The sequence below is a fragment of the Anthonomus grandis genome, chromosome 8, assembly GCF_022605725.1.
Source record: "Anthonomus grandis grandis chromosome 8, icAntGran1.3, whole genome shotgun sequence".
Lineage (NCBI taxonomy): Eukaryota > Metazoa > Arthropoda > Insecta > Coleoptera > Curculionidae > Anthonomus > Anthonomus grandis.
The window spans coordinates 24,249,898-24,262,864 of NC_065553.1; the positions used below are offsets into that span (position 1 = coordinate 24,249,898).

The 12,967-nt window shown below is 29.3% G+C and overlaps 1 protein-coding gene across 1 annotated transcript in view; it reads right to left on the reverse strand.

Annotated features, from left to right (window-relative positions):
* Positions 1 to 12,967, reverse strand: part of LOC126739971 (ankyrin repeat domain-containing protein SOWAHB-like) — a 344,656-nt gene that overhangs the window by 250,117 nt on the left and 81,572 nt on the right. Inside the window, exon 5 of the mRNA XM_050445806.1 lies at positions 10,932 to 11,036. Within this exon, the coding sequence (XP_050301763.1) occupies positions 10,932 to 11,036 (105 nt within the window). The remainder of the gene's footprint in view (positions 1 to 10,931; positions 11,037 to 12,967) is intronic.

Genomic DNA, 12,967 nt, shown 5'->3' on the forward strand with positions numbered 1-12,967 from the left:
TGAAATATATTTCCAGCAAGACGGCGCTCCTCCTCACTATGTTCTTCCTGTTCGGCAATGGCTAGAAGACGAGTTTCCAGATAAATGGATAGGGCGAAGGGGGCCTATAGAATGGCCTGCTAGATCTCCTGATATAACGCCGTTAGACTTTTTTCTATGGGTTCATTTGAAATCTATTGTGTTTACTCCCCAATCTGAAAGTTTGGATGAACTTCGTCAACGCATCATCGACAGCTGCCATGATATCCCACAACATGTTTTTGAAAATGTCCGTCAGGAATTTGAACATCGCCTATATCATTGTTTGGCCAAAAACGGGCAACATTTTAAACACTTATTGAAATAAAAACTGATATTTTCACTGTTTTTGTTTTCTATCTGAACAAATTAAGATAAACAAAGATTTTTCTAATTTTCTCGAAAACCAATCGACCGATTTAAAAAAATCAAACGTTAAAATAAAAGACTTCGAAAGACCTTTTAAACAACCTATTACTCGATACCCCTTGCCATTTAAATTTTTTAAGGGGATGACCCTGGGGGGCAATGGGTGATACGGGGTGAAGTAATTTTAGGTTAGAAAGTTGTCCCCCTTGACAAACCTTTTGACGTATTTCGGCGTTTTTTTTTTAAATAGTGGTTTTCGATAAATCCGTGGTGGGAAGTTTTTAAATGAACACCCTGTATATAGACCTTCATCAGGTATTTGTAGAACGTTAAATACATAACTTGCAGAAATTTCTACCCAGAATATCGTTGCAGGGTTTCCAATTATTGGAAATCTACCTGAATTGGTTTTCCCTTAATTTTAATATACATAACAAACAAGTAAATAAAGAAGGGTTTAGTAAATATTTTTATTGCCAAAATAGACTATATATATCAACATTAGGCCACTAGAAACAAAAAAAATTATTTAAAATCTATGCATAACTAAAGTGGTCACAATTTTCACTATTCTTATTCAGTTATCCCAATAATAATTCAACTTATCTGACAAATATCGTTATTCGATAATAAATTGCTAGAATTGTGAATAACCTATATGAGTGGAAATAGAATATACAACAACAACGAATACTTGCGGAAAGCATAAGGTTTCTGCTGCCGTACTAACCTCGAACATCAATACATTCAACAAACTTATTACAGTACGAAACTATACAGGGTGAATCGTTAGGTCGTTTTATGAAAAAAAGTTCCTATGAACGTATGTCGGGAGTTGCTATCCTTACTCAACTATCCTTAAACCGATTTGGTTGAAACTTGGTGCAGTTATTTGAAGTTATAAGATGCTTATTTAGCTGTAACTAGATTGAAATTATTAGGTCCAGTGGCGTGTCAGTGGGCACCACATGCTAATTTTTGAGAAAAAACAAGGCCAGTAATTAATTGTTTTGCAGCTTTTTATTTATTTTTGTATTTAAGCAACTAAAAGTACAACTTTTTCGTATCTTATCTTATTATCTTCATATCTGGCTTTGTTTTCGAGAAAAACTTAAGTATCTTTAACTCATTCTAAAAATTATCCATGGACGACAACATGAAATAAAAACCAATTAATTCGATAAACAATTTCGACCTTAAAGTACATGAGCAAAATGTCCACCCTCCAATGCACGACTTTTTAGTCTCTTGTGTCTTGTTTACTATGATAATAAATATTCAACTTCTACGATTTTTATTATCAGATTTTTGAAATACAACAAAATAACAAATACATTGCTTCTTATGAAAAATAATTGGCAAGTCTATTCAAGTACCTCCTTTGTACCTACCTGCTTTGGAGACCAGCTGACAGTGATAGAATTGCTATAAGTAAAATTCAGCTGTCAATTAGCAGTGATTCATTACTCCATCATGAATAATTTTACTAACCATGAAATGACCGACATGCACTCTATTTATGGATTAGCAAATGGAAATGCGGAAGAAGCACGAAGAATTTACCAGGACAGATATCCTAACAGAGTAATTCCATGTGCAAAAATATTTAGAAAACTACATGCAAGATTATGTGAAACTGGGAGTTTTAATAAAAATATGGGTGGTGGAAGACCAGAAACTATACCAACGCCTGAACTGGAAGAAGCTATACTTGATGCGATAGAAGAAGATCCTTCCAAAAGATTGCACTGCAGCTTGAAGTCAGTTCAAAAACCGTTTGGAAAGTTCTAAAAAGAAACCTCCTGCATCCATATCACATACAGCGTGTACAAGCTCTACTGCCTCGGGATTTTCATCCAAGATTAATGTTTTGCAGGTGGTTGATTCATACGATGGCACACAATAATAATTTCCTACCAAATATTTTATTTACGGACGAGGCAAATTTTTCAAGAGATTGTATTATGAAATTCCACAATGATCATTTTTGGGCCGACGAAAATCCCCACGTTATTAGAGAAACTCATTTTCAGCAACAATTTTCGCTGAACGTTTGCATAGGAATTATTGGTGACTACCTAATTGGCCCATTTTTTTTTACCGGCAAGATTAACAGATGAATCCTACACGGATTTCTTGCAACACCATTTACCCACTTTATTAGAAGAAGTACCCCTACAAGTAAGAGTCAACATGGGTTTATGCACGACGGGGCTCCAGCTCATTTCAGTGTTCTTGCTCGTCAGCATCTCGACGTCATCTACCTTAATTGCTGGATTGAACGTGCAGGACCTCAAAATTGGCCGGCTCGCAGTCCTGATATGAATCCCCTGGATTACTGTTTATCATAAGGGATACTCCAGGTATTTTTGAGCGTGTCAGACACTCAATGACAAATCGTTTGCAGTCGTGTATTTTATCAGAAGGTGGGCATTTTGCTCCTTTACTTTAAGGTCGAAATTGTTTATCGAATTAATTGGTTTTTATTTCATGTTGTCGTCCATGGATAATTTTTAAAATTAGTTAAAGATACTTTAAATTTTTTTTTCAAAAACAAAGCCAGATATGAAGATAATATAAGATACGAAAAAGTTGTATTTTTAGTTGCTTAAATACAAAAATAAATAAAAAGCTGCAGAACAATTATTGGCCTTGCTTTTTTCTCAACAATAAGCATGTGGTGCCCACTGACACGCCACTGGACCTAATAATTTCAATCTAGTTACAGCTAAATAAGCGTCTTATAACTGCACCAAATTTCAACCAAATCGGTTTACGGATAGTTATAGTATTTTTAAAATACCGTTATTTTTTTGAACCTTTATCGCCCTGTATCTCAGAAACAAAGCAACTCCCGACATACGTTCATAGGAACTTTTTTTCAAAAAACGACCTAACGATTCACCCTGTATAGTTTCGTACTGTAGTTAGGAAACACCCTGTATATCTGCCTAACCTAAATGCTTATTGACAATTCAATACACAGGTGGAACTAAAATGCCCAATAATTTAAGACAATGAGCATGATAAAATTTCAATTTTTTTTTACGTCACATTTTCAGAGCCGTCTTTGAGGTTCATAAACGTTAAATCTGTTACAATGAGTTGGAAAAAGAAGAATATATGTAGACATAACCCTATTATTAAAATAACATAACTTTATAGTGATTTAAAGTTAATACGTCAATGTCAATTAAGTGTAAAAGTGGGAATGAGACAGTTAATAACTGAAGAAAATTAAAAAGATGAAACCTCATTTTGATACGTTAAACTTCCCAAGTATTTCCCAAACCTTTAATCTTTTACAAGAAGTGTGATAAAGATGGATATATGTAGCCATAATCTTATAGTTATAAAAGCATATCTCTAACGATTTAAAGATGACACGTCGATAATGTCAATTGAGAGTATAAGTGGGAAAGGGACGGTCAATAAATCAAGAAAATTAAAAAGATCAAACTTCATTTAATTACGGCAAACTTTCCAAGCAGTTCTTAAACGTTGAATCTTTTACAATAAGTGAGATAAAGATAGATATATGTAGACATTGCGATTAAAGGTTGACACATCAATAATGTCAATTAAGTGCATGAGTGAGAATGAAACGGCTAATAATTTAAGACAATTATAAAGATAAAACTTGTCAAAACGTCAAACTTCTAGAGCAGTTTTTGAACGTTCAATCTTTTGCAATGAGTGGGATGAGGAAATATATATGTTGACATAACCCTATTATTAAAATAACATAACTTTAGCGATTTAAAGTTGATACGTCAATGTCAATTAAGTACATGAGTGGGAATGAGACGGTCATAAACTAAAGAAAATTGAATAGATGAAACCTCATTTTGATACGTTAAACTTCCCGAGCATTTCCTAAACGCTAAATATTTTACAATAAGTGAGTTAAAGATAGATATACCTATGTAGACTAAACCCTATTATTAAAATAACTTAACTTTAGTGATTTAAAGTTGATACATCAATGTCAATTAAGTACATGAGTAGGAATGAGACGGTCAATAAATCAAGAAAATTAAAAAGATCAAACTTCATTTTAATACGTCAAACTTCCCAAGCAATGCTTTAAAGTTTAATTTTTTACATTAAGTGAGATAAAGATAGATGTATGTAGACATAACCTATAACATGAGTATATAATATGAGACATATAAATAAAATAACATAACTTTAGGGATTTAAAGTTGACACGTCAATAATGTGAATTAAGAATATGAGTGGGAATGAGACAGTCAATGACTCAAAGATTATGAAGATTAAAGTTTATTTTGATACATCAAACTTCCCAAGCAAATCTTAAACGTTCAATTTTTTACAATGCGTAGGATAAAGATGAATATATATGTATGTAGACACAACCCTATTATTAAAATAAAAACTTTAGTGATTTAAAGTTGATATCTCAATAACGTCAATTAAATGCATGAGTGGGAATGAGACGTTCTTCAAGAAAATTATAATGATAAAACTTCAGTTCAATACATCAAGCTTCCATAGCCGTTTTTGCAGTTCGTAAACCATCAATCTTTTACAATAAGTGGGATAGAGTTGGGTATATGTAAATATAACCCTATTGTTATAATAGCATATATTTTAAAACATTATTACGTGACTAATTTTTATTTATATTTAATTTTTTTAGCATGATAATGATGCAAGCCAAGTTTTGAAACATTGCTTTAATAAATGATTAAATAAATCGCGTTAGACCTTATAAAAATTCCATTTATAAAAAAAGGAACAGGAAAAGCTCAAAATTAATTATTTGTGTAATATGCTTTATCAAATTTAAGAGATCTATTTTTTTTTTCGGTTTTCTACAAGAGAAATCTTTACTCAGATAAAATGTTAAGATTCTCAACTAACAATACATATAAAGATCCCCTTAAGCTACTTGTATACCAAGTCACACTTATGTTATATGCTTTTAACACAGGTAGGTACACAAACCAACAAAACCATAAAAACAAAAAAAAATTTTAAGTCGTAAAAAGATCCCCTTAAAATGTGACGGTTTTAAACTGATTTTCGGGGCTCAAATGCCAATTCCTTCGGCTCAAATTCCCTTGTCACCGGTCGAAATCTTTCCGAGGTGGCGCCCACTGATTTTTATTGTCCAGTCTAGACTTTAAGGCGTTAATTCCCCATTCTTACTTAACTATAGAAATCGACATTAAATATGCAACATTCGAACGAGATCTACAATGGTGATAAAGTACTTAAGACATTATGTAAACAAAATGTATACAATTACGGTGTTTTATCTAGAAAAAGAAACTGGTGGGTACTTGAAAGGTATCATTACACCGTGAAAATGATCTTCCGATTCTATAGGAGAAAGACTCGTTAAGAATGAACGCAACGTTACGTATCACAGAACATTCGAAGCAGGACTGTAACAGTAATATTGATAATAAGAGGAAAATATAATCATTTATCATTTTGCTAATTAGAATTAATAATTTTTAAATAGTGTCATTGGAAATATAGTGCGAGTATTTTTCACAGTTGGATCAACACGGTTTCAAATCTTCCTATCCAAGATTCCACAATTTTTTTAGAAAATTGGGATCTGACGAAAGTGAGTGGCAATCCATTCATCATACTTCCAATACCATAATTGAAACTTTTTTCGTTGATATCAGAGTTTTCTTCGTATAAACACTTTCAAAAATCCTGTCATCCTGACGTCATTTGTTTTCTTTATTACCATACAAAAAAGATGGAGATATCACAATTTTCTACAGCCTTTAAAGACAAAATTAAATATTTAACACTTCTCTTCCGTACTTACCTCTTTATTTCATTAAGTAATTAGAAAATCCTGTTATTTCCTACTTATTCCATGCTTTTAACTCAACCCAAATATATTATTAACCACTAAAAACACATTTTTTTTTCAAAAATATTCCCACTAATGTCAGAAAAAGTTACACATGTAATAATTAATAAAATTCATTTCTTCAACACTCTGCAACATGCCCATATATCTTTGTGCGCTAATGACATGTGTAACCGAATATCGAACACATGTACTTAATTAGGCGTATCCTTGCCATGGTTTTTAAGACATTTTCGGGTTCATTTTTTTTTCTTCTTCTCGCTCCCTATTTAGCAAGTTGGGGTGGGGTGGGAAAGGGAGAAAGTTAAGTGCTTTCTATAATACGAATTTGAAATGTTTCAAAATTTTAAATCAAATAATATATTATAAACAAAAAGTACATCTAAATTCCTACAATTTACATTCCAAAGAGAAATTAAATAATTTATTCAAATATGTTGCATAACAAAAGTGGATACGACATACGATTTATTATACATGCAATAAGTCATTTTTTAATTACCTTCAAGGATTTGAAATATTTTATGTAGATCTTTTTGGGTGGTTTTATCTTTTTTCTAATTTATATTTTTTTTATATATCATCGAACAATTTAAATAGTAAAATATAAAATTTCTTTCCTATTTTTGGTTTTTATTCTAATTGATTTTTAAAATTTTTATTACGTAATTACGTTTAATAGATTGTTTACTCTTTCTTATTTTTTAATTAGTAATAAATTGCTATTAAAAGAAACAATAGAAAATTAAAAAAAAAAACAAAATTTAAAGCATATTGCACAAGCATTCAAATATGTTGCAAAACAAAAGTGGATACGACATACGGTTTATTATACATGCAGTAAGTCATTTTTTAATTACCTTCAAGGATTTTAAATATTTTATGTAGATCTTTTTGGGTGGTTTTATCTTTTTTCTAATTTATATTTTTTTTATATATCATCGAACAATTTAAATAGTAAAATATAAAATTTCTTTCCTATTTTTGCTTTTTATTCCAATTGATTTTTTAAATTTTTATTACGTAATTACGTTTAATAGATTGTTTACTCTTTCTTATTTTTTAATTAGTAATAAATTGCTATTAAAAGAAACAATAGAAAATTTAAAAAAAATATTTAAAGCATATTGTTACAAAAACCGTATTTGTAAACTTTCTTAAATTTTTTGATTATTTAAATGAATTAAAAGTTTTCCAAGATAATTTTTTTGGCAATGGTTTTTATTATATATTTAAATAGATATAGTTAAGAATTGTAAATTAATTTACATATTTTATTTTTTTTTGTATATTTTATATTTTATAACGGTTTTAACATTCAAAATGAAAAAAATTATATAAAAATTTTAAATAGAATTTATTAAAAAAACATTTACACAATATACAGTATTGGCCATAATAGTTGGAACTTTTGAAAATTTATTATATTTTGTGTGCCTTTTAATTAGCATTTTATTTTTTTTTTATAAAGTTGTTGTACACAAAAAACTAGTGCTAATTAATTTAAATGTTGACAAAAATTCAGCACCAGTACCAGTTCCGAATAAAAATTTTAAAAAAGCTGGACAAATTACTTGGAACTAACTGATTTTTATTCAAAAACGACATAAAACATAACTTATTGAAACCATAATATTATAATTAATATTTGGTATGGTAACCCTTAGCACTAATTACTGCCTGCATTCTTCTGGGCATTGATTCGATCAAATTTTCAATTATTTGTCTGTCAATGTGAGTCCAGGCTTCAACAAGCTTATGAAATAGTTCATCAGCATTTTTGAATGTTCCAGATGCCCGAATTTTGCGATCCAGATGTTCCCATACATTTTCAATCGGGTTTAAGTCTGGACTCTGGACCGGCCACTTTAAAACTGTGATCTTTTCTTGGTCCAACCATTCTTTTACCAATTTTGACGAATGTTTTGGATCGTTATCATGCTGGAATACAAAATTTACTGGCATAGACTCAAATGTGTAAGCCTTCATTATATTTCGCAAAATATCCCGATACATAAATTGATCCATTTTCCCCACAAATTTATGTATTGCCCCAGTACAAAAAAAGCATCCCCATACTATCACATTAACACCTTCATGTTTAACCGTAGGTCGGATAAACTTTTTCTTGAGTCTTTCACCTTTCGGTCGTCTTACATGAAGTACTCCATCACTGGAAAACAGATTGAACTTAGATTCGTCACTGAATAGCACTTTTTTCCAATCTTGTACGGTCCAGTTAAGATGTTACATTGCAAATTGTAGGCGTAACTTGACATTTTTCTTCCGCAGCAAAGGTATTTTAGCAGGTCTGTAGCTGTTAAGTCTACCAGAACACAAGCGCCTTCTAACCGTTCTTGCAGAGATATTGGAAGGCTCACCTTCATTTAATTTTTGTAAAATTTTGGAGGATGACAAAAATGGGCCATTCTGGGAAATATTTAAAATTCGCCTATGTACACGGACAGTCGTGGCTTTAGGTCTTCCAGTGCTTTTATAAAAAGTTCCAAGTCTTTTGTCCAGCACAAAAATTTAAAGTATTTCTTATTGTCTGAAACAAGATAAGGTTGAAATTCTGGTATGCTCTTTTGTTTACTTATAAGTATGTTTATTGATTGGATGTACAAAAAAAATATAAATTTAAAACATTGGAAAAGTTTTAAATTTTTAAGTTCCAACTTTTATGGCCAATACTGTATGTATATACTTAAAAAAACAATCAATTAATTTAAAGCATTTAATTACAGTCGTTTTTTTTTAATTAATTAATATTTTATTAACAAAAAATACATCTAAATTCAAGCCATTTATAAAACAAAGAGAATTTAAAGAATTTTTTTACATATGTAAAAATGGACACGATTTACGGTTTATTATACATCAAATAAATCCGGAATAACAAATGGAAAAAATTCATTTGTCATTATGGTTTATAACTAACTATCTTCAATGGTTTTAAATAGTTTTCAATTTTTTTTTTATGTATCATTAACTAATTTTACTTTCTTTTTTTTAATTGTCTTTTAAATTTTCATAACATAATTGCGTTTAATACATTTTGACTCTTCCTTATATGTCAAGTATACAATTTTTCTATAATTTTTTATTTTTCATTCGTCTTTTTTTAAATAAATACTTTATATATTTCCATAAATCTAATGAAGAAATTAATGTTAAATAATTTCCCAAAATGCTTATTTCAAAATAAAAATAACAAATTTGTTTATTCTAGGATTTAAATATATTTTTTTAAGTTTGTACTTAAATTCCCGCCATTATAATCGAAAGAGAATTAAAAGAATTTTACTTAAATATGATGCATAACAAAAATGGATACGATGTACGGTTTATTATACATGCAATACATTGTACATGGTCTGGAAAAAATTAATTTATTAATGTTGTAAGTCCTTCGTATCTCATTAAATTATGCATAATTATCATAAATGTATCTGTAGCCCAAAATCCAAAGTAGCTAGACTCCTCAAATATTGCATAATAAGATTAATCCATTTTATTGGATAATAAGTTTAATCCAATAAAATTATAAAACACGTTTTTGGCTTTTCCTGAAAAATCTACAGGGTGTTAAAAAAAGGGGTAAAAAAAGTGATTTTTTCAAAATTACCATTAAGTACCCATAAATCCAAAGACAATCAATAAGCTTTCATCATGACTAAAGTATTAACAAAGGGGCTTATAATAGTGTGGGCTTATAATAATGTTATTGTTGCCTGATTTGTATTTTTTTATTTATCTATTAGTATTTACCTACAGTTTTTTACTCTTTCTTATTTTCGGTACTATAAAGTATTTAGCAAAAATATATTTTAAAAATTAAAAGCTATATTCAAAATTTCTACAATATTTATAAATTTAAAAAACAAAATTTCAAGCATTTTATTACAAAAACTAAATTCGTATTTTTTCTATGATTGTAACGTATTTTAAAAATTTTCAAAACTTTTTCCTTAATTTTTTTATAAATTTTTTTATTTTCGTTTCATTTAAAAAAATCATTCTTTCATATACATTCTATTTAAATAAATCATATAAAGGAACTAGTGCTCAATAAATTCCTAAAACGCTAATTTATATTTGAAAATAAGCAAATTCGGAAATATTTACAAATGAAAAACTACAAACTTTATGTAGTTTGTTAAATTTTTTGATTCTTGGATAAATTTTTATCAAATAAATTTCAATATCGTAAAATCAATAAAAAATTCCAAAACTAAGTTTTTTGGAGAGTTAGACATTATATTTTATTAAATTTAGATTTAAATATATAATTAACAAAACATTTATTACTGATTTTTAAAATATTAATATTAAAAAAAATTAATAAATATTCCCAAAAGAATTTTTTCATATATGATGCATAACAAAAATGGATATGGTTCGTTTTTTTTTTTTTTTACCAAGGCAATAAAATCCGGAAAAACTTTATGGAAAGTGGAGATTATTGTGGTTCATTTATAAGCGGTTTATTGATCATCTTTAAAATTTGTCAAGGAATACGAAACTATCTTTAAAGTTATTAGGAATAAACCCCTAGTTTCCCAACAATGTATTTTAAGAATTTTAATTCTTATGGTATGAAGGTACATACATTTTTTAAATCGAAAAAAAGTCACATAAAAGGTCATGATATTATTCTACACTTTTTTAAATAACTTACCTTTTTATTGACCAGTCGCGGCTCATCTTTTGCCAACCTCAGCAACGTCTGCAACTCACCCTTACTGGCGGTTACGTACCATTCTTGACACTTCTTAGGCTCTAGCTAAAAAAAAAATGCACAAAAATTTTAACACAAATGTAGATAGGGCCTCAATAACCCTATATATTTTTTTTTTAATAATTTTGAATTGATATTTTTTTTTTGATATATTCAAATCAATCGCTTTCTTTTTGACAAAAATAAATTTGTTGTATATATTGATTTGCAAAAAACCTTCGATATCGCTAACCTTAAACTACTCCGGAAAAAATTGTGCAAAACGAGCTTTCGTGGACCTTGCCATAAACTATTACAGTCATAATACACAAAAGGCAGAAAGAATTTTAGTGTTAGAAATAGAATGTTGAAGCCTGGACTCACATTGACAGAGAAGAATTAGATCTAGATGTTAGGGTTGCTTAAAGGTCTGTCTCGGATCCTCTTGGATATCTCTTATATGTAAAAAGTCTCATATATCTGCAGATAAAACTAAAATACGACCTGTTTGCTGACGACACTGTTTTGGTAAATTTTGATGAAAATAAGGATGAACTAGAAAGCTATTAATGATGACCTCGTTAAATACTTACACTGATTGTGCTGTAGCAAACTTAGTATAAATATTATATAGAGAGTTCACCTGAACTATACTCGAAAAGGAAAATGAAATATAGATCCAGTAATTAAACTAAATAATATGCCTCTGAAAAGAATGGAGGAATACAAATGCCTAGGTTTAATAGTTGTTACAAGTTGTCATCAGTAAAATAATTTTTTTATAGGTGAGATAATACGATGCTTACATCAGTTAAATTCAGGAGCTAAATATATGCTATAAAACATTTTTACTGAACCACATCTACGATACCTAATTTGATGTTGGGGGTAACACAAATGTGTGTTGTATATATGTTTTTAATTTCCATTTCTTCAAATAAAAAAAAATTCAATGCCAAATTAATTATGCTGATAATTATTCATTCAAACGAATGACACTAGGTCAATAATTGTCTTGGGCCGTTCGATCTCTGTACCTTATGTAAGTGCCCTATTAAGCACATTATTTGTATGCAGTAAACGACTTCGAAAATAACATATTGTTCACTAATACGCCAATTAATCTCATTATTTTAAATGTATACGCCGATAAATGCTTTTTAATTACGACTTGGCGAACGAAAATTTTAGTTGATAACCCGTTGCGGCTCATGCATATTAAGTGTCCCGTATAATTAATTCATTATGTGTTATTATGACTAAATTATTAAATGTTTAGATAGTTATCTTTGGGCTTTTCGATATTTAGATGGTTTAAATGTACGTTAAGAAATGGGTAAATGTGCTACGGAAAATCCGGTAATGGATGTATAAAAGTAATTAAAATAATTGTGAATTTAAATAGTAACTTATTAAAATTATTTTTACCCTAAAAAAAGCGTTAATCAAAATTTCAGTAAATTTTGCTTGAAAATACGTGTGTAATCTAAAAAGTTGATTTTGTTCCTAAAACCTAACTTTAACTATGCCGTGCTCATTCGCCTATAACATTTATTCGCACTCAAATAAGACATAAAAAAACGCCTTTGAAATATGAATTTACCAATCAAATAACCCACAAAGTTACTATTAAGATCTAACAAAAAATCATATCATACCAAATTCCAAGCATTGACTGACGCATCATTAGACCACCGCAACTAATAAACCTTAAACCTACTTTCAGGACAAATTGCAATTATTCTTAAAAATTGGAGGATGCACACATATTTAAGAAAATTGTTAAGAAATATTTTCTCTGCAAGACGCATTAATCTAGACAATATTTGCGAATTATGGAATGTTTAGTACATTCTTGGAGGGTCTACTACTGTCCATTTTGATAAGGAATTAGGCCAAAAGCACGATTTACTTGCATTAGGAAACAGCTATGGCATTAAAGTTACTATATTTGAATTCCATATGGTTCAATAGATGTAAGTCTTGCCTGGAGTACA